Source organism: Podarcis gaigeae, assembly GCF_964106915.1.
Source record: "Podarcis gaigeae genome assembly, chromosome: 8".
NCBI classification, from domain to species: Eukaryota; Metazoa; Chordata; class Lepidosauria; order Squamata; family Lacertidae; genus Podarcis; species Podarcis gaigeae.
In genome coordinates, this window is record NC_139684.1 from 64,473,793 (window position 1) to 64,492,162 (window position 18,370).

General features: G+C 45.7%; 1 protein-coding gene across 6 annotated transcripts in view; it reads left to right on the top strand.

Moving 5' to 3' along the window:
- The window catches only part of RPS6KA1 (ribosomal protein S6 kinase A1), a 113,326-nt gene that overhangs the window by 92,665 nt on the left and 2,291 nt on the right, over nucleotides 1-18,370 (top strand). For all 6 annotated transcript variants that reach the window (XM_083750747.1, XM_083750748.1, XM_083750752.1 and 3 more), the window contains 15 exons: nucleotides 873-979; nucleotides 1,885-1,922; nucleotides 2,083-2,225; nucleotides 4,075-4,145; nucleotides 4,985-5,073; nucleotides 6,082-6,146; nucleotides 6,985-7,087; nucleotides 7,933-8,060; nucleotides 8,965-9,090; nucleotides 9,569-9,658; nucleotides 10,317-10,475; nucleotides 10,763-10,924; nucleotides 12,198-12,274; nucleotides 16,211-16,328; nucleotides 18,106-18,243. In XM_083750747.1, the coding sequence (XP_083606873.1) occupies nucleotides 873-979; nucleotides 1,885-1,922; nucleotides 2,083-2,225; nucleotides 4,075-4,145; nucleotides 4,985-5,073; nucleotides 6,082-6,146; nucleotides 6,985-7,087; nucleotides 7,933-8,060; nucleotides 8,965-9,090; nucleotides 9,569-9,658; nucleotides 10,317-10,475; nucleotides 10,763-10,924; nucleotides 12,198-12,274; nucleotides 16,211-16,328; nucleotides 18,106-18,243 (1,614 nt within the window). The remainder of the gene's footprint in view (nucleotides 1-872; nucleotides 980-1,884; nucleotides 1,923-2,082; nucleotides 2,226-4,074; nucleotides 4,146-4,984; nucleotides 5,074-6,081; nucleotides 6,147-6,984; nucleotides 7,088-7,932; nucleotides 8,061-8,964; nucleotides 9,091-9,568; nucleotides 9,659-10,316; nucleotides 10,476-10,762; nucleotides 10,925-12,197; nucleotides 12,275-16,210; nucleotides 16,329-18,105; nucleotides 18,244-18,370) is intronic.

Sequence of the window (18,370 nt, forward strand, 5' to 3'; positions counted from 1 at the left end):
AGTATATTTTTAATATGGTGGGAAAGGAATGGGAAAGGATCTTTGACAGAGCTGTATGTGCTCATCACATTCACACTAAGAGTGACTCCTGGGGCTTAAGAAAAAGCTGTGCAGGAATGGAACCCAGATTCTGCTGCAAGAATAAATTATATCTCTCTATCCAGATTCAGAGATGCTGCTTCAAAGAGCTTAATAGCCTCATCCCTCCAAAAAAATAAGTTGGGATAGTTTAGCACAATTACTTCTTTGAAACCTGGCCTGCCCTCTCTTGAGATTTACCGACATCTGTGCATTTTTCTTAGCCATTTCTCTACATGAGTAGTGAGGTCTAGAAACTTGCAATTCTTTTTCTTTTTTAAAAAGAAAAAGAATATTATTATGGATCTTTATTAGTCACTTTTTTCAGAAAAAGGAAACTCAAAGCTGCATTGAACAGTAAGAACAAGGATAAACAACCTAAAACACAGAAGTCATATATGTAAGAAACTGATCTGAGGCAACCCCACTATTTTTACCTGGCATCTACAGTTAGTGATGGTGCCAGACCTGCCTCTCTGGGGAAAGCGTTCCATACATGGGGAGCCACCACTAAGAAGGCCCGTTCTCATGTCACCCCTCCCTCAGGGGGCACAAGGCAAAGGGCCTCAGATGAAGACTGTGGAGTCTAGGTTGCTTCATGTGGAGAGTGGTGGCCCTTGAGGTGTTGGGGTCATGAGCCTTGTAAGGTTTTATAAGTTACAGAATTTGACATGGAATATCAATAGTACTCGCTTGCCTAACAGTCTTAACAGACACAAGAGGCATACTCAGACCTTTGCCAATGTGTTAGTTCTGCATTTCCTGACCTCAGCTGACTTCTCTGTTCCTCCCAGGTAATGTTCACAGAGGAAGACGTGAAATTCTACCTCGCAGAGCTGGCACTTGGCCTCGGCCACTTGCACCGCTTGGGAATCGTATACCGGGACCTTAAACCAGAGAAGTATGCCCCTACCCCTTCCTGGCTCTCAGGCAAGCCCTGATCCAGGCTGGTGTTTACATGCACTACCCCCTTTCCTGAATGTACAGCTTGTCAGGCACTTCACCAGAAACCTTGCAACTCTGACCTGACTTGCCACCAACTCTGCTCCAGGGGGTGACGGGTGGAATCTGAGAGCCTATTCAGAAACCCAACGACTGGTGTGGAGACACCTGGAATCCTGCTTTTCCTCTTCAAAAGAGACCCCAAATTCTTGGTTTGAGCAGAGATGAAGCCCACCACACCAGGCGTCAGGGGCTGCCAACTGTTCCTAAGCAGACCATCATTCTGTCAAGGGCACTTTGAGGGTGGGGGTGGGGAGGACAGGATGAAATGTCATGTACTGCATCATTTTTGGCCTTCCCCTCTGTCACAACTTGCCCCAGTGCTCTGTCTTCTGTAGAGCCAAGAAGGCAGCTGGGACTAATTCCAGGGCGAGAGGGCCAAGCTTGTTTCTAGCTTGGCTTGTGAACATAAAATGGTGCTGAGTTGTAGGAGAAGTTAAGAGCATTAACCAGCCTGCACCTAGCTAATGGGTCATGTGGGAGATGGAATGCAGCTGAATTCTGTTTTGCAAACTGTTTTGCAATAAGGCTTGTACCCAGTGTTGCACTAAGTAACCATCCTGCCAGTGCAAGTATTAGCCTGCATCCCCCCTAAATCTGCTCTGGATTGCCCCCCCAACCCTCCAGAGCAGATTTGGGGAGAGCCCAGGAGAGGTGGGGGGAGTCCCACTGCACAAACAGAAATCCTTGCACTGACAGGATTGTTACATAGGCTTATATCTAATATAGTATTTTGTATTCTGCTGATTTTATTCTATTCTATTTGTTTCTTCACCTTTTGTTCTTTCCCTCTTTTCTTCGCAGTATCCTCCTGGATGACGAAGGCCATATCAAACTCACAGGTACAGCCTGCCCTAAAAAGTTGATTGATTCCTGAATGTGATGGTAAACTGCTTCTCTCTGTCTTGTCAAGCAAGCAGCTCATTTATTTTACTTTTTGCTCTCTCTATCTCTCTATCCCCAAACCCCCCTACTGTCTCTAACTTCTTACCCCTTTTGCAGACTTTGGTCTGAGCAAGGAAGCCATTGACCATGAGAAGAAAGCCTACTCTTTCTGTGGGACAGTGGAGTACATGGCGCCAGAAGTGGTGAATCGCCAAGGCCACACCCAGAGCGCTGACTGGTGGTCATATGGGATTTTAATGGTACAGTGTTTTCTTTCTTTCTTTCTTTCTTTCTTTCTTTCTTTCTTTCTTTCTTTCTTTCTTTCTTTCTTTCTTTCTTTCTTTCGCCCAGAAGGTGTCATGGCAGCTAACATTGCCTTCCCCAACCTGATGTATTGGACTGCAACTCCCATTGAGACCCAGCCAGTACGGCCAATGGCCAAGGATGATGGGAGTTGTAGTCCCAACAATATTGGAAGGGACGCAAGCTAGGAAAGACAGCTCGTAAGTGCTTAGTGAACAAGGCATAGCGGGCCTCTGAAGGTTCTTTTGACATCTGCTTGCTTCCTAAGTTGAAGAAGGCCACATACCACTTGGAAAGAGTTCTCATGACAGGCATTGCAAGGATGCAGTTGTGACAGGAAAGTGTTGCTGATTTACTGCTATCGCAGTAAATGCCCATTGGGACTGGTACAGCAGGAATGTTACAGGCATGTGAAGTTAAATAGACCAGTCCCTTCCTAGTCTTTATTGAAACCTTCAGCAACCTACAGATGTTTAGGACTATGACCCCTATTGGTCTCAGCCAGCACATAGCTTTGGTCTGAAACATCTGGAGGGCCCCCACTTGAGGAAGGTTGCTGTATAGAATGACCCTGGCCTGTGTATTAATTTTATGCTGCAGTTTTGCCACTGTTTGGGGGTTGTTTTTTGATAATATTATTTTGTATTTTATATTGGCTACCTTGAAAGAGCTTTGCTCTTTAAAGCAGCCTTATAAACACATATATAAATAAATAGTCAGGAGAGGAATGTTCCACATCCAGATTGCCAGCCTTCTTGATGAGAACCTCAGATCCACTAGCCCAGATGTATTGGGCCCTTGAAAAGGCATTGTGGATGCCCCCAAGAAGATAGCCTTAGCATCGACCTTGTTGTCCAGTAGGACAATCGTCCTAAGAACCCTCAATACCACACCCAAGACCTCTTCCATCAGCTCAGGAATGGAGGGTGTAGGGAAGCATTTTGAAAATCACTGTTTGGCTGTGTGGAAGCTGCTAGTGAGGGTGGGAGTTAGCTGAAGAAGTGCTGCCATCTTGTGGCAATTAAATGTAAAAACTGGCCTTGCTAAGGTTTTTGGGTTGTTTTTTAAAAAAGGGGGTGAAAACAGCACAGGGGGCCTTGTGGAACAGGTTTCTTTTGTCTAAGCCAGCGGTTCTCAACCTGTGGGTCCCCAGATGTTGTTGGACTACAACTCCCATCATCCCTGAGCTCTGGCCTTGCTAGCCAGGGGTGATGGGAGTTGTAGTTCAACAACATCTGGGGACCCACAGGTTGAGAAAGGCTGGTCTAAGCTGTCATGGAGGAGAGGAGGTCACTTTATCAAATGCATCCTTTGTTCATCTTCAGTTGGCAGAGTGAAAGAGCAGACGTGGGTGGTGCTGCTGCCATTGTCCAGGAAGGTGACAGGTGGCTGCCACCACTTACACCTCTTTCTGGCCAGCCAGCACCAGTAGAATCAGCCTCTTTATTGAACACTGAATCCCTCACCTCAAGGAGGAATTATTTTTGGAACCGAGCATACTGCTTGCAACAACACTGTGAGGTTGGTTGTGCTGAGAGATGGCGACATGCCCAAGGTTACCCAGGGAGGCCCATGACTGAGCAAAGATTTAAACCTACCCCAACACTGGTCCTACTCGGACCCTCCAGTCCAGAGGTAGCCAACACGGGACCTTTCACCTGTTGCTGGGCTACAACTTCCACTGGCTCCAGCCAGCATGGCCCATGAAAAAGGATGGTGGGATATGTAACATTAAGCACCACTGAAAGTTGTCCCCAGGGCCCCCTGGTTCATGAGTGTGATACTTTTGCTTGCTCTCCTTTGCAGTTTGAGATGCTGACAGGGGCCCTGCCATTCCAGGGGAAGGACCGGAAGGAGACAATGACTCTCATTCTCAAGTAAGACCACACAGCTGCAGAGGGTTTGCTTTGCGCTAAAAGACCCAGCCAGCAACTCGTTTACAAGGAAGGCCTTCCTTTGCCCAGTACCACCAAATGATTTACTGCATAGTGTCACAGAGGCTGTTCCTTGGTCTTCCCTGGAGTGGATCATGGGGGGGCCAAAGGGAGTGCAGGGGGTGGTTTGGACCCAGGGTCTGCCGGTTGCTGATCTCTGCTGTATGCGCTTGGAAGCCATGCCATTGGAACAAGGATGGAGAACCTTTCTGTAGCCTGAGGGCTGCATTCCTTCATGGCCAACCTTTCAGGGTCTGCATGCCAGTGGTAGACATAAGCAGGCAGAATATCAGGTATGGCTTTTAGCTTTCGTACAACAGGCTAAATTCCAGCCATGAAAATTCTGCAGTTTCTACAGCTCTTTATAGACCTCTCTCCATTCAGGCAAGAAAGAGGTGGTGTCACAGTTGAAGGGCACATTCCAGGCAAGGGGAAAACACTAGAGGAGGATTTGGGGCAGGGCCATGATGGGGTGTGTGGCTTCTGAAGAGACTTGAGAGCCAAATATAGAGATTTGGGGGGCCGCATTTAGTCCACGGACTGGAGGCTCCCCACCCTTGCATTGGAAGCATAGTTCTGTGTCCCCTCTGCCATTTCAAGAGCCCAGGTTTGTGATGTGGAATTGACAGAGCACACTGTATCCTTTGGCTCTGTGCTGTGAGAGGAAAGACAGCAGAGGGCGGTGGCGTGTTGGGGAGATGGAGATGCTACAGTCTGTTTGCTGCCTTCCCTTTCTCTCTGTGACTCATGGTTGGTTGCACAATTCTTTGCCTTTTGTTTAGAGCAAAGCTGGGCATGCCCCAGTTTCTGAGCTCTGAAGCGCAGAGTCTCCTGCGAGCCCTTTTCAAGAGGAACCCAGCCAATAGGTTAGGTAAGATGTCCCGACTTGCTTTATATCCAACCACATCCCTGAAACAAAAAAGTCTGCCACAGATCGGTAGTCAGATGCACATTGAGTTTTTTCAGCGACATGGCACAATGCTGCTGGAAGTCACTGGCACAAAAAGTTTAAATCCTCCTGTGAAATTAAAACTTTTATTAGGGTTCAGAGGGGTTTGTTTGTTTGTTTGTTTGTTTTGCAGATTTATAAGCTGCTTGGCAGCAAGAAGCCATAGAAGCAGTGTAGAATAATGGAATGAAACGCAAATGATACAGACTCTAAAAACAATGAAACTGTTTCTTCAGTCATACAGTTAAAGTTCCATAAAATGAGTGGGTCACACACCAGGGAATACCTTCTTAAACAAAAATGTATTCAGTATCTGCCTAAACAGCAAGACACTAGGCCGATTCCAGAGGGCTGGAACCACAACACTAAAAGCCTGGCTTCTAGTACAAAGTGCACCTCTGGGGCATGCAGCACTCCCAGCAATGCTCCATCTGTGGAGCACAGTTGCCAGGCAGGAATATACGGGGGGAAATAGCACCTTAGCTACCCTGGCATCAGCAGTATCATGGAAATCGAAGGGTGTGTGTGTGTGTGTGTGTGTGTGTGTGTGTGTGTGTGAAATCCTCAAAGGATGCTTCCCCCCTTCCTATTTCATGCTTTAGCTCAAAACTGAGAGCTACAGTGCAGGGGTGGCTCACCTGTGACCCTCTAGATAGACATTGCTGGACTACCAACTCCATTGTCATTGACTATTCTGGCGGGAACTGGGTTTCAACAACATCTGGACAGTCACAGATTATCCCTTTCTGCTGTGATAATGTTAGCAATAGTCAGGAGACCCCTATTGAATCAGATCAAATGCCCATGTAGTCGAGCCATCAAGATAACTCTTTTTTCTTTTTTTATTTAGAAATTTATAGACGACCCCTTGCCAGAAAGTCACAGGACAGTTTGCAGCATAATAAACAAAATGGTGTCTTTCTGTTTCAGGTTCTGGTCCAGATGGTGTTGAGGAAATAAAGCGCCACCCTTTCTATTCCACTATTGACTGGAATGTGAGTACCTGTCTTTTCCTCTCAGTTTTTTCTCTTCAGTCCTGCAAGTTCTTTAAAATTCACATCTGTAACTGGGAAACAGTACAGCTATGGCTTTTGATTTGCTGTGATAGGTGCTAGTTTGGACATACTGGCTGTTCCAGAGAAGGGAACCAGAATTCTGGGTCCTGAAAGCAACTTCTGTGGCTCCCCAAAATTATGCAAATAGCTGGAGAGCAGCTGCGGGTGGTGGTCTCCTTTCAGATTAAAAAGCCAACCAACTGCTATCCTAACTCTGGTCTATGCAGTTCTATGTATGCAAAATGGCAGCCAACTTTAGTCCATGTTGTCCCGTGATGCCATTTCCCCCAAACCGTTCCCATATGACATCAGCTGATGGGCAGGGTTCAGTCCTGCTGGGCACTGCTTTGCCAGTACATACCCTGCAGGGAACACACTGGCAAAGACCCATCCCCACAAGCCCTCTTTGAAAGGTCAGTCATTTGCTGTCGTCATGATGTCAGGTAATTGACAAATGGGCAGGACGACCTGCCTGTCACAGTTGACCCAGCAGTGGGGTGGGATAAAGATTTGGCCTATAAAGCCAAAAAGGTTCCCCACCCCTGCTTCATATAAAGATAATGTTTTTGCATGAAGGAGCATTTCATCATGTGATCCCACCTTTCCAAAGTGATGTGCTTCAGGTTAGCACCTGGGGGAGAACAAGGCCTCTGATCAGAATTTTGCTTTGCTCCTCCTCCTTTTGGCTTTCTTGGTGCATCTGTGTCGCAGTTTTAGGAATGACTTATTTGGTGAAATGGATTCAGCTGCCTCTTGTGTATACCTTTTCACTCTGCAGAAACTCTTTCGCCGAGAAATCAAGCCACCTTTCAAACCTGCCGTTGGCCAACCAGATGATACCTTTTATTTTGACAAAGAGTTTACCTCACGAACGCCAAAAGGTTCGTATTTTGGACTTTGGCACAATAAGAGAGGTGTCTCATGATGCTGCATTAAGCCTAAACTGGGAATGGGAAATACAGTGCCCTCTAAATGTTGCTGGACTATAACTCCCAACAGCCCCAGCCAGCATGGCCAGTGGACAGAGAAGATGGGAGTTGTAGTTCAGCAACATCTGGAGGGCCACACATTCCCCTTTTAAACCCTGGCCTTTTAAACCCTGATGTCTGGACATGTTGGGTTATACCCAACTAAATTCTACTCAGTGTAGACCCATCAAAATTACCATTTGATACAACTGCTTGTTAATAGGACACAAAAGAAGCCCTGAATTTGGTTTTAAGATCATGCATTAATGCCTAAGTTCAGTTTGGGATGTTTTTTGCAGTGAACTTTGCATATTTTCTCCCTTGGAAGCTTGGTGGATGGGTTTTGCTTGATGTTTCATGCCCATCTGCAGGATCAGAAGTTCCCCATTTGCTTTTCCAGTATGAAAATCTTCCTTGTGTGCTAATGAAAGTCTAATAAAATTAGTATCCTGGGATGTACAGAGAGACCTTATCCAAAAGGGAGTATTCTGTCATCTAGCTCTCTCCTCTGCTTCTCCCCAAATGCTACAGCCTAGCAAAAGTGGAACCATGTGAAATGCCCTTCTCATTTGTTTCTGTTCCAACATGGCGGGTGGAATCAAGGGAAACTTTATTGTCCCTGGATTGCTCTCACTTGATGGTCCTTACCTTGGGGCCGCCTTGATTGTTCAGAGGGGGCATAAAGCAGCCACCTGCCAACAAGCTGCTGTTTCAATACAGTTTGTTTTCTTCTTTCCTCCCTCCCTCCCCTTTTCCAGACTCCCCTGGGATTCCGCCTAGCGCAGGGGCCCATCAGCTCTTCCGAGGGTTCAGCTTTGTGGCCACTGGGTTGAATGAGGATGAGAAGGCCAAATCCCCACCAGTGCCTTTGCATTCTATGGTACAGGTAAGAAGAGGTGGGGGGGGTCGCAGACAAGCATCGTGAGAGCTGGTGGGGTGGGCCTGCAGCGTGTTGAAGTAGAGCTGGGCTTAATTGAAGCTGCCTTCCCAAAATTATAGCCTTGGGTCTCTCCCACCCCCCATTTCCAAAGCAAATAACATGACAAAATAGCATGCATTTCAAAAGATAAGGTAGACATTTCACAGCCTAGAGGCAGTTTTCGTCAGACGCAAATGATCTCTTCAGGACTGCCTTATACGGAGTCACCATCCATCTAGCTTAGTACTGTCCACACTGACTGGCAGAGGCTCTCCAGGAATTCAGGCAGGCTCTTTTTCCCTCATTGTGGTTCCCTCATTGCGAGAAGTAAGGTTACAGGGAACCAGGCAGAGGGCCTTCTCGGTAGTGGCGCCTGCTCTGTGGAATGCCCTCCCAGCAGATGTCAAGGCAATAAACAACTATTTTACTTTTAAAAGACAACTGAAGGCAGCCCTCTTTAGGGAAGCTTTTAATGTCTAACGCTGTATTGTTTTTAATATTCAGTTGGAAGCCACCCAGAGCTGCTGCTTATAATTATTATTATTATTATTATTATTATTATTATTATTATTATTATTTCCAGCCCTATTGAACCAGGGACTTTCAGAGGAAAGTAGCAGTGTTTTAGGGAAGGATGTTCATGGGGGAAATCATTCTGGAGGGCAAAGGTTAAACCTCCCCCCAAAAAAACCTCACCTGGAGGCCCAGTCTGGGTCCTTCACACACCCACAGCCTACAGCCTCTTTTTGAAGTAAAAAAATTAAAGAGACCGAAGTCCTTTGTGTGCCTCAGTCAGCATAGGAAGCTTGGCCCACTGAAGCAGCCTAAAATCTCCCCCTCCTCTTCTCTCTCTACTCAATCTGCCTTCCAGCAACTGCATGGTAAGAACCACCAGTTTAGTGACGGCTACGTGGTGAAGGAGGCCATTGGCGTAGGTTCCTACTCAGTGTGCAAGCGCTGCATTCACAAGGCAACGGGAACAGAGTACGCTGTCAAGGTCAGAGCCTCTCTCGTCAACATGCTCATGAATAGCTGTACCTTTTTTTAAAAAAAAATCTCATGTCATCGTTGAAGGGGATTTTTATTTGCAAATGCTTTTTTTACGGAGAGGAGGAGCCAAGGCTGGCAACCAGCACTTAAATCCTAAGCCTTGTGGCATCAGACTCCAGAGTCCCAACCTTCTCTTTGCACAGCAAGACCTTGGACCTGAGTTGGTGCAGCCTAGTAGTTAAGTGAACTCAAATTTCAAATCTCAGTACCACCATGGATTTGCCAGGTGGTTTCGGGCATTTGTGCTGCTGCTGCCCTCTCTGCCTCTGTCTTATGTCTTCAGCCTCAGTCTGCACTATGGGGATAATGCTAGAGGACTGTTGGAACAATTACTGAGCCAATGTAAGCAAAGTGTTTTTGAACACTCATGTGATATAAATGCTAAATTGATGTGGCTTTGCAATAAGTGAGGTACCTTCTTGCAGGTGATTGACAAGAGTAAGCAGGATCCCTCAGAGGAGATTGAGATACTCCTACGGTATGGACAGCACCCAAATATCATCACCCTGAAGGATGTGAGTGTAATAATAGAATAGGGTTGATTGGAAGCTCAGGACCTTGCTTGCTGGTGGGTTGCATGTGTCTCAGGAACTAAAATTGTAGTTCTTCCATAAAAACATGTAAATTTGTGTCCCTCCTCTCTCTCTGTGCCATCCAGTTTGGATACGCAGCCGACCTTTTGCCTTGCAAGTTTCATAGTCTCTACATAGACATGTGCAAGTGAATTCTGATGTTTCCCTCCAATATAGCTTTGAATCTCCTTTGTTGCAGCGCAGAACTTGCCCTTGCAATGGCAATGTGTTTCTGGATGCCTGGGAAACAGCATGAAACGGACACTTTCCCTGAGAGACTAGTCACTGTGCCCTCATGCAGGTTGTCTTTTTTCCAGCTGTGCTTTGCTGGATCAGATGCAGCAGTTTCTCTAGGTTCATGGACTGGGCATCACAACGCCCAAGCCCACCATAAAGCCAAGTTTTGTCCCTGTTACTAAATTTTGTGTGCATCGTGGAGCAAATGTCTATAGGACACACTTTGCCCTGTGCAGTTTCCTACCCTTTAATGGACTCTATGCGAAGCTGGATAACTTGGTCGTAAATTCCACTCTGTATGCTTATAAAAGGTTTCAGGAGTGTAGTTAAATAGTAACTTCTTTAAAACATGTCCATCTGATAGGTGTATGACGATGGCAAGCATGTTTACCTGGTGACGGACTTAATGAGAGGAGGGGAGCTGCTGGATCGGATCCTCAAGCAGAAGTGCTTCTCTGAAAGGGAGGCCAGCTCTGTCCTGCACACAATCTGCAAGACTGTGGAATATCTTCACTCGCAAGGCGTAAGTTGGAGATATGGAGAAGCCTGCCAATGCTGCAGAGATCTCTCCTTCTCTCATCCAGTTGCAAAGAAGCAAGTGTGTCAACGGGGGAGAAGCAACATAACCAATTAGGGCCTTAAATCGCCTGGTAGATATTAAGGTATTTGTCTAGTGTCAGAAGGATGAATCTTAGAGTGTGTTTGAACAGAAAAACCAAGGTATAAGTGAATACATAGCTATTGTTTGTAAATTGGAAGGCAGCCATGACCGGAGGGAATAACCTGTGGTTTCCACTGTTGCCTTCACAGGTGGTCCACAGAGACTTGAAACCTAGCAACATCCTCTATGTAGATGAATCTGGCAACCCAGAGTCTATTCGCATTTGTGACTTCGGCTTTGCCAAGCAGCTGAGGGCAGACAATGGGCTCCTCATGACCCCTTGCTATACTGCCAATTTTGTGGCTCCAGAGGTGAGTAGCTCATGAGCCTCGCTGCATCTATTGCTGCCATAGTCTGCAAAATGCACTCATTCTACTGTTCTCAACCATTTCAGCATATAGGTGCAAACAAGCAGATTTCCACTGTGCCCAGCTGGAATGTGTCCTTGTACTGATGGTGCCTCTTGCTAGCTATTGTACAAATATGACATTTACATTGATTGACGTGGACACTTCCATTTTGACCTGATAGCTGTCCATTCCCTGCTTGGCCTAACTGTTGCTAAACAGGTTCACACACAGTTTGATTGCTCAACACAGACCAGATTTGCCTTTCCAGTAAACAGCCAGTTTCACCAAATCATCTTAGGCCTAGAACAAACTAGATGATATCAAGATGTCTGCGCTGCAGATTATAATATGACAGAATTATATTCAGTAGATTAATAGACCCCTGGTGGTTTGTATGCTCTGCTTGGCAGATGCATCAGGCAGGCAGTCAAATTTATCTGCTAAAAAACATTGGCCATCACAAAAAATGCAAACAGTACTGAGGTACAATTTAGCACCAGTTGTCTCCAGCACACTGGACCCCATGTTGTTCAGTGAAATTTTGTCTAATCCGTTGGGCTGCTAAAGCAAACACAGAAAGCTAATATGCAGAGTATTAATCTCCACCCATCAGCAAATAATCAATTATCTCTCTACTATTCCAGGAAAAAAATCTTCTTGTTCTTTATACAGCAGTTATGGTGGCCAATTGTTGGCTTTGCCATAGCTTTTTTAAAACTTTTGGCAGGCAAAATTGGGTTTCTCAGATCCACCTATGGCTGATGGCAAAAATGTGTTCGGAGACTCAGCTGTGAGACACCATACACACATGTCCCTAAACATCTCTGAGTTTTGGCTTTTGTGTGTTTGACGCAATGTCTTTTTAGTTCATGATGCTACAGGCCTAAAAACAGATAAAATCCACTCGTGTTCTTCTCTTCACTACTTTCTTTTTAGAGCCAAAGGAACAGGGAAGAGGCTACCAGCTCAAGTTGTCCCCACTTCTTATTGAATTCATTCTCATTCTTACTGGGGAGATAAAGCACTCCTGTACCACTTGGCTTTCTCCCAAGAATCCTGGGAACTGTAGCTTGTTAATGACGTTGGAAGTGTGGCTTTGTAAGGGGTCTCCTAAGAACTCTCAGCATCCTTAACAAGCTACCAGCATTCTAAGTAGTATAATAGTGCTTTAAATGTGTGGTATGGATGTGACCTGATGTTCTCTCTCATTTTTCTTGGTCCTTATCTCATTTAGGTATTGAAGCGACAAGGTTATGACGAAGCCTGTGATATCTGGAGCTTAGGGATCCTCCTCTACACAATGTTGGCAGGGTAGGTGCCAGCATCCATTGTGCTTGGTTAACAGTAGGTTTTCAGCCCTATTTATTTATTACAGTTTTATCCCACCCTTCCACCAAGGAGCTGAAGGGGGTGGGGACATACATGGTTGTCCTCTCTCTGCCTTTTACCTTCACAACACCCCTGTGAGGTCGGTTGAGCTAGAAGAGAATGAGTGGCCCATGATCACCTAGTGTACCTAATGGCTGAGCAAGAGATTTGAGTCCTTCCTATTTCTAATCCATCACTCTTAAGCATTACACCATGCTAGCTCCTTGCAAAATTTTAATTGCTTAATCGTATGGTCTTTTTTACACCACACACATGCACATGTGCACACATGCACACACATTTCTATATAATATTTGCACTAGTCCATCATCACAATGTTTTCATTGGCTGTTTACCAAGGTTCTAGGGGCAGGGCAGGGTGAGGTTGCCCTGCGAAAACAGCATGTTGACAGGGGAAGAGAAGCAAGAAGCAAGTGGGGGCAGTTTAATATCAGGGCAGGGAGAAGCAGGCGGGAGACAGCCAGGCACCACGACAGAAGGTGGAGGACCGAGAAGAGTAGGCAGCCTGAGTAAGCAGCCATGCTGGGATCCCATCTGTTTAGAGAAGCTCCCTGGCAGAGCAAGGACAGCATCACCCATGGTGGTGGAGGTCAGGAAGGAGAAGGGGAGGCACAGGAAGGAGAAGGAAAAAGGAGGGAGCCATGTCTGTGGTGGTGAATGACTGTGGGGTGGCAGCAAAATAAGGCCTGGGCAGAGGCTGAGACAGGTGGAACTGGCATGGGGCTCAATGTGGTATTTGGAGGACTGAGGGGGAATATGGGGGGAGGAGTGAAGGTGTATGTGAGAGAGAATTGTAGGGCTCTAATGATGGGGGGAAGAAAGCTGAGGAGGAGGAGGAGGAGGAATTGGGGAGAGGGCAGGTGGCAGTGCCTGGGGTTGAAGGGGGCGTTTCAAGCTATGGGAGCATTTGGAGGAATAAGGGGGAATATGGCAAGAAGGGAAGGTAGGTAGGTCCAGGAGGAGGGTTGATAGCCGATATAGGGCAGCTGGAAGGGGGGGGCTAAAGGGGGGGTTCTTGAAGGAGACTGGGAGAGGCAAATATTAGTCTGTGTTTGTATGTGAGGGAAAGTGGGGAGAGAGATCAATGTGATAACAGAGATGGCTGGTGAAAGTGGTGGTGGGGAGCAAGGATTACACCTGGTTCCTTGAAAGGGCTGGGGGAAAACAGCAGGAGGAGGCATGGGAATGGGGCGGAAAGTGAAAAATGGAGGTAAAATAAGAGAAAGGAGCACCTTCATAATAGTGCTGGGTAAGTGAAAAAGGGGATTTGCAGTTGCATTGGCTGGAAGGAGGAAGGTTGAAAGGGTTACCCCGGGGAAAGTGGCAGGGGAGTTAGTAGCTAAGCATTAAAGATTTAGGTAAAAACAGTATTTCCAAAGCAAGAAGCATATACTCTTCATTTTTAAATGATACACACGTGTGTAGCTGACATCATTTTAATAAGAGTCGTTCTGTCCTCTATAAGAAGTAAAATGCCTGTTATAGGGTTGCGCTTGCCATCTGCAGTTTTTATGAGCATTTGTATGAATGATTTTTTTAAAAGATGCTACTTAGTTTTAATCAGATGCACATTTTCAGATGATTAAAGAGTTTCTATTCAAATCAATCCATTAAACATTGCAGCCCCAGGTTTCTTATTGGTTCTAGATGGATGCCTATTAACTGTCCTGGATCTCCATCAAATAGCATGGACTACTACACTGAGCACATGCCAGTTGTCAGAATAGGACCAGCCTACAGAGTAAGACATTAGGTGGAGAGAGGCAGCAGCCTTGGGGAACAGAGGCTGGTCCACCTGGCAGCCTGCTGCTTTCAAATGTGGATATTTGGGTTGTTATCTTTGTCACCTGTGTTGCAGTTAGAATCAATTACCAGTCTGGTCAGCTTTTGGGCATGGAACTGGGGTGTGGGGACCCCATCTTTTTTTCCCCACTTCCAGCAACAAACTGTCTTTTTGCAGAGTGAGGTGCCCCCCCCATCAGGTGTCATGAAATGGCAGCGAACTGTTTAGTTATTTAATTTATTGTTGCATTTTTACCACCCAGGAGGGAGAGGAGCATGTGAGATTTTCTGCTTCAGGTGCCAAACAACTTGAACAGTGTTGGGTATGACACACCTTGACTTGCGTGGGGGAAGAGAATGTCATTTGCTGCTCCACCTGAGGCAGTGAAATGTCATTGGCTGGCCCTAACCTTACAACTAGATGCATGTCAACGACTGTATCCTGCCTCTCTTCAGAGGGACTTGGTGACGTAGATAGGACTCAAGGCACTTACCACTCTGATCTGTTTAGCCCTAGTGAGGCTGCTACATCAGGTGCCTTCCGATGATAGCCAAGCGGTCCCCAAGATTGCTGTGGAATAATATTCTCTTGTAATGGAAGGTGTGCCACACCCTTAGTTTGGGTGTCCCAGAACTGGTCTTAACCACTAGGTGTCAGCGTTTTCCTTGAATCCACAAAGTGTCCTTCTGTTCTGGTGTTTCTCAGGAGCCCCAGTGGTTGAAGGAAGAATGTATGGTCTGATGGGAATCCCAATGATTTTGGGAAGAGGGAAAGAGCATGGGGCTGGGGGGAGTGATACACTACATGGGGTGGGGGTGAGGAATCCCAAATCGTGAAGACCCCTTTACCCAGGGTTCACTGGAGGAATGAGATAATGGCTCAGTGGCTGCAACTGGATGCAGCTATGGAGATTGGGCAGTGCTCAGTGGAGATCCCCAGTATGCCATCCTTTTAATGAGGCAATATGAAGCAATCTGTTTATATGGCAAGATGCATGGGGTGGCAGATCTGACCCCCCACCCCACAACAGATCACCTGCCTCCAGCAGCAGAGAAACACCACCACCAGCAGCAGCAGCTACTGGGTTCCAGTGAGATATCATAAGCTTCCATGAGTGGACCACCACCACCACCAGTGTAGGAAGGGGTTGTTTAGTAACATAATAAATAGGTTGAACTGCATAGATCATAGGAAAGTGCCTTATATCAGGTGGGAATATTGGCCAAACTAGCTCAGTATTGACTGGCCGTGTAGGTCTTCAGGGTTTCTGGCAAAGACTCAGGAACTGAACTGGGACCTTCTGCATTCTAAGTATGTACACTTCCACTCAGCCTTGGCTTCACTTCTCCCAACACCTGGCACAGAACAGGGCCTACCTGGAACTGTTTTTGAGGCACCCCCATTAAAGATGATTCTTTGTTTCCAGCTGGCGGGTACCTCTTAAAACAGTTTTATATGGTGCCACCCATTCTTTTTCAATACATCTAAGCAGGGATTCTAAACTTTAGAAAAACTGCTGTGAGTATAGTTTTGTTGTTGTTGTTACCACTACTACTACTGCTACAAATTGTACATTTAAAAACTGATGTGAACATATTATTAACGATTGTAGAGCAATAATGAACCTGAAGGTCGGTCTGGCCAACCCTTTGCCCTGTGGCAAAATCTTCTACACCCAGCCAATCATTGACAGACTAGAGCATATAATTCATCTTATAATAAGGCACTTTTGACTTATTGCACGGTCATAATTATAATGATTTATGACATCTTCTAGTGTGGAGACTGTGTCTGTCTATCTGTCTCTCCTGAGAATCCCAGCTTTCATGGAGGTATTTTTTTACCCCTTTCTTTGCAAAAAAGCAACTTGTGCAGAAAAGCTTTATATCCCCTGAAGTCTCTGCTAGGAGTTTTGCACCTCTTCTTTGTTCCTAGCTAGTTCCACCCCCACCCCACCCCCACCTACAACCTTACCTCCTTCCTCCCCCTGTTCCAGGCTTACCACCCTTCCTTCCCATCTGCTACCATAGTGTTGCAGTTTTTAAAATAAAAATACTATTTTTCCTCTCTTGCAGGTACACCCCATTTGCAAATGGGCCTGGCGACACCCCTGAGGAGATCCTCATGCGAATAGGTGGGGGAAAGTTCTCCCTCAAAGGGGGGAATTGGGACACAGTTTCGGACGCAGCCAAGGTAAGAGTGAGTGCCAGTGTTCAAAGTGGAGTTTGGATGTTGCCATCCTTCTTCTGGCTTGGGGCAGGGGCTTGCTATATCCCTGGACTCCAAAGGAAGGAATTCCTGTCCTGCAGAGAAGTGACCCTGCACCTTGCTCTTGTCATTAGCATGGTATCTGGAGAGCTATTGGTCCCTTTCAGTTCTCTGCAGAATTTTTGTGTGGAGCAACACTTGGATTCCTGAGAACAGCTCCTTGCTCACTTTTGTTTTCTAGTTTCAAACTCTGTGGTTTTCAGGCAATATTTGCAAGGCTGTGGTGCCTGTTCCCTGAATGCTGCCTGTGGCTTCTGCTTCTCTTTCCCCCATCCTATAACACATCCTGATCTCATTCCTACATCTTCTGCGGATCGTATATGGGCAGAGATGTTGGAATAGGAAGAGATGTGAGATGTTGATACTGAGTGCTTTTACATAAAATAGGCAGGTCTACCAAAATAGTATTGGATGTTCAGTCCTGGTTGCAGAGTTTCTTGACCTCATTGCCCAGACCTTAGGGTGTGGTATTCAATGCTAGTCTTACTTGGAGCAGACCCACTGAAGTTGATAGACATGGCTAACTTATGTTCATTCATTTCAATGAGTCTTGAGTAGAACTTAGTTGACTATCCCTCAATTATTATAATTTGGCTTGGAGCGTGAATAACCCCACCAACATCCATGGTAATGGCAAGAATTTTCTACATGTTCAGTGTGTGTCATATAAGAGAAATTTAGACTTCTGGTATTTCCCCAAATATTGGGCCTGGTGACTTCCATGTTTCATTGTGGGGCGGCAGACATTTTTTCCTTCATGATGCTCCAGAATAATTGAACATCCAGGGCATTGAAGGGTGAAGCGAGATGGTGGCTGGAATCTAGTCAGCACTAAAGGTATGAAAAAGGGTGACATTATTTGGCTTTTAAAATTATTTGTTTAATCAACAGGATTTATAAACCACTTAATCACCCATACCTGCTTAATGTTTATTAAGAAAAACTCACAAAATCAAAAGTTAAAAGCAAGTTCACTTGAAATTTATGAAAATATACGTAAAATCAGCCATTATTTTAAAATACATATAATAAAATAAGATTGCATGCCAAGATAGGCTTGCCTAAACAGAGAAGGGGCTTTTTTGTTGCAGGCACTGAAATCAATACAGCAAAGGCAGTATCAATGGGGGCAGGAAGTTAAGAGGTCCTAGGGAAGGTCATCTGTGTCCACCCTCAAAAATGTGGCTGGGTTGTTGCCCGCTGGGGTCCTGAATCAAAGCAGCACACACATTTCAGGAAGCTCTGTCTTCCTATTCCTACAATGGACTGGGATCTTGTTATCAGCCTTTTTTGGAATGCAGAAATTCCCCCTATGGATTGATAGTAATCTATGCAGTCCTCTTGCCACCAATGGGTACTTGGAATGGTATAGGAGTGTAGATTAAATAGAAGAGCTATTACAATAAGAAGGGTAGGAGGAAAGAGAGAGATGGGGGGTTCCCTAAGACTTTTAAAAGTCGTCAGATGCACAAGAAACAAAGTTTACTCTCTGTAGAAGACACAGGTCTACACCTGGCTATCAAGGGTACGCTTTCTTCTATAAGACTACCAAAGTCAGATTCTGGGAACAGGTGTCAAATATAGCCAGGAACTTGAGAAATAGCAGTGCGGGCTTAATCAGCCAGTCAAAAATCTGTGAATTTATAGGTCACCCAGGTGAAAAAGGCATACAGCAGCTATATTTTCTGAATGCTTGTTGCAGGACCTGGTATCGAAGATGCTCCACGTTGATCCTCATCAGCGCCTGACAGCCAAACAAGTCCTCCAGCACTTGTGGATAACCCAGAAGGACAAGTTGCCCCAGAGCCAGTTAAATCACCAGGATGTACAGCTTGTAAAGGTACAAATCTGGGTAGGAGGTGGTGGCAGAGGGAGAGGGATTTGTGTGCTTCCTGCATTGTCACCTTACATATAACACATTGGTCATATTGATATTTATTCATTTAAAATATTGGAAGGGTGTTTAT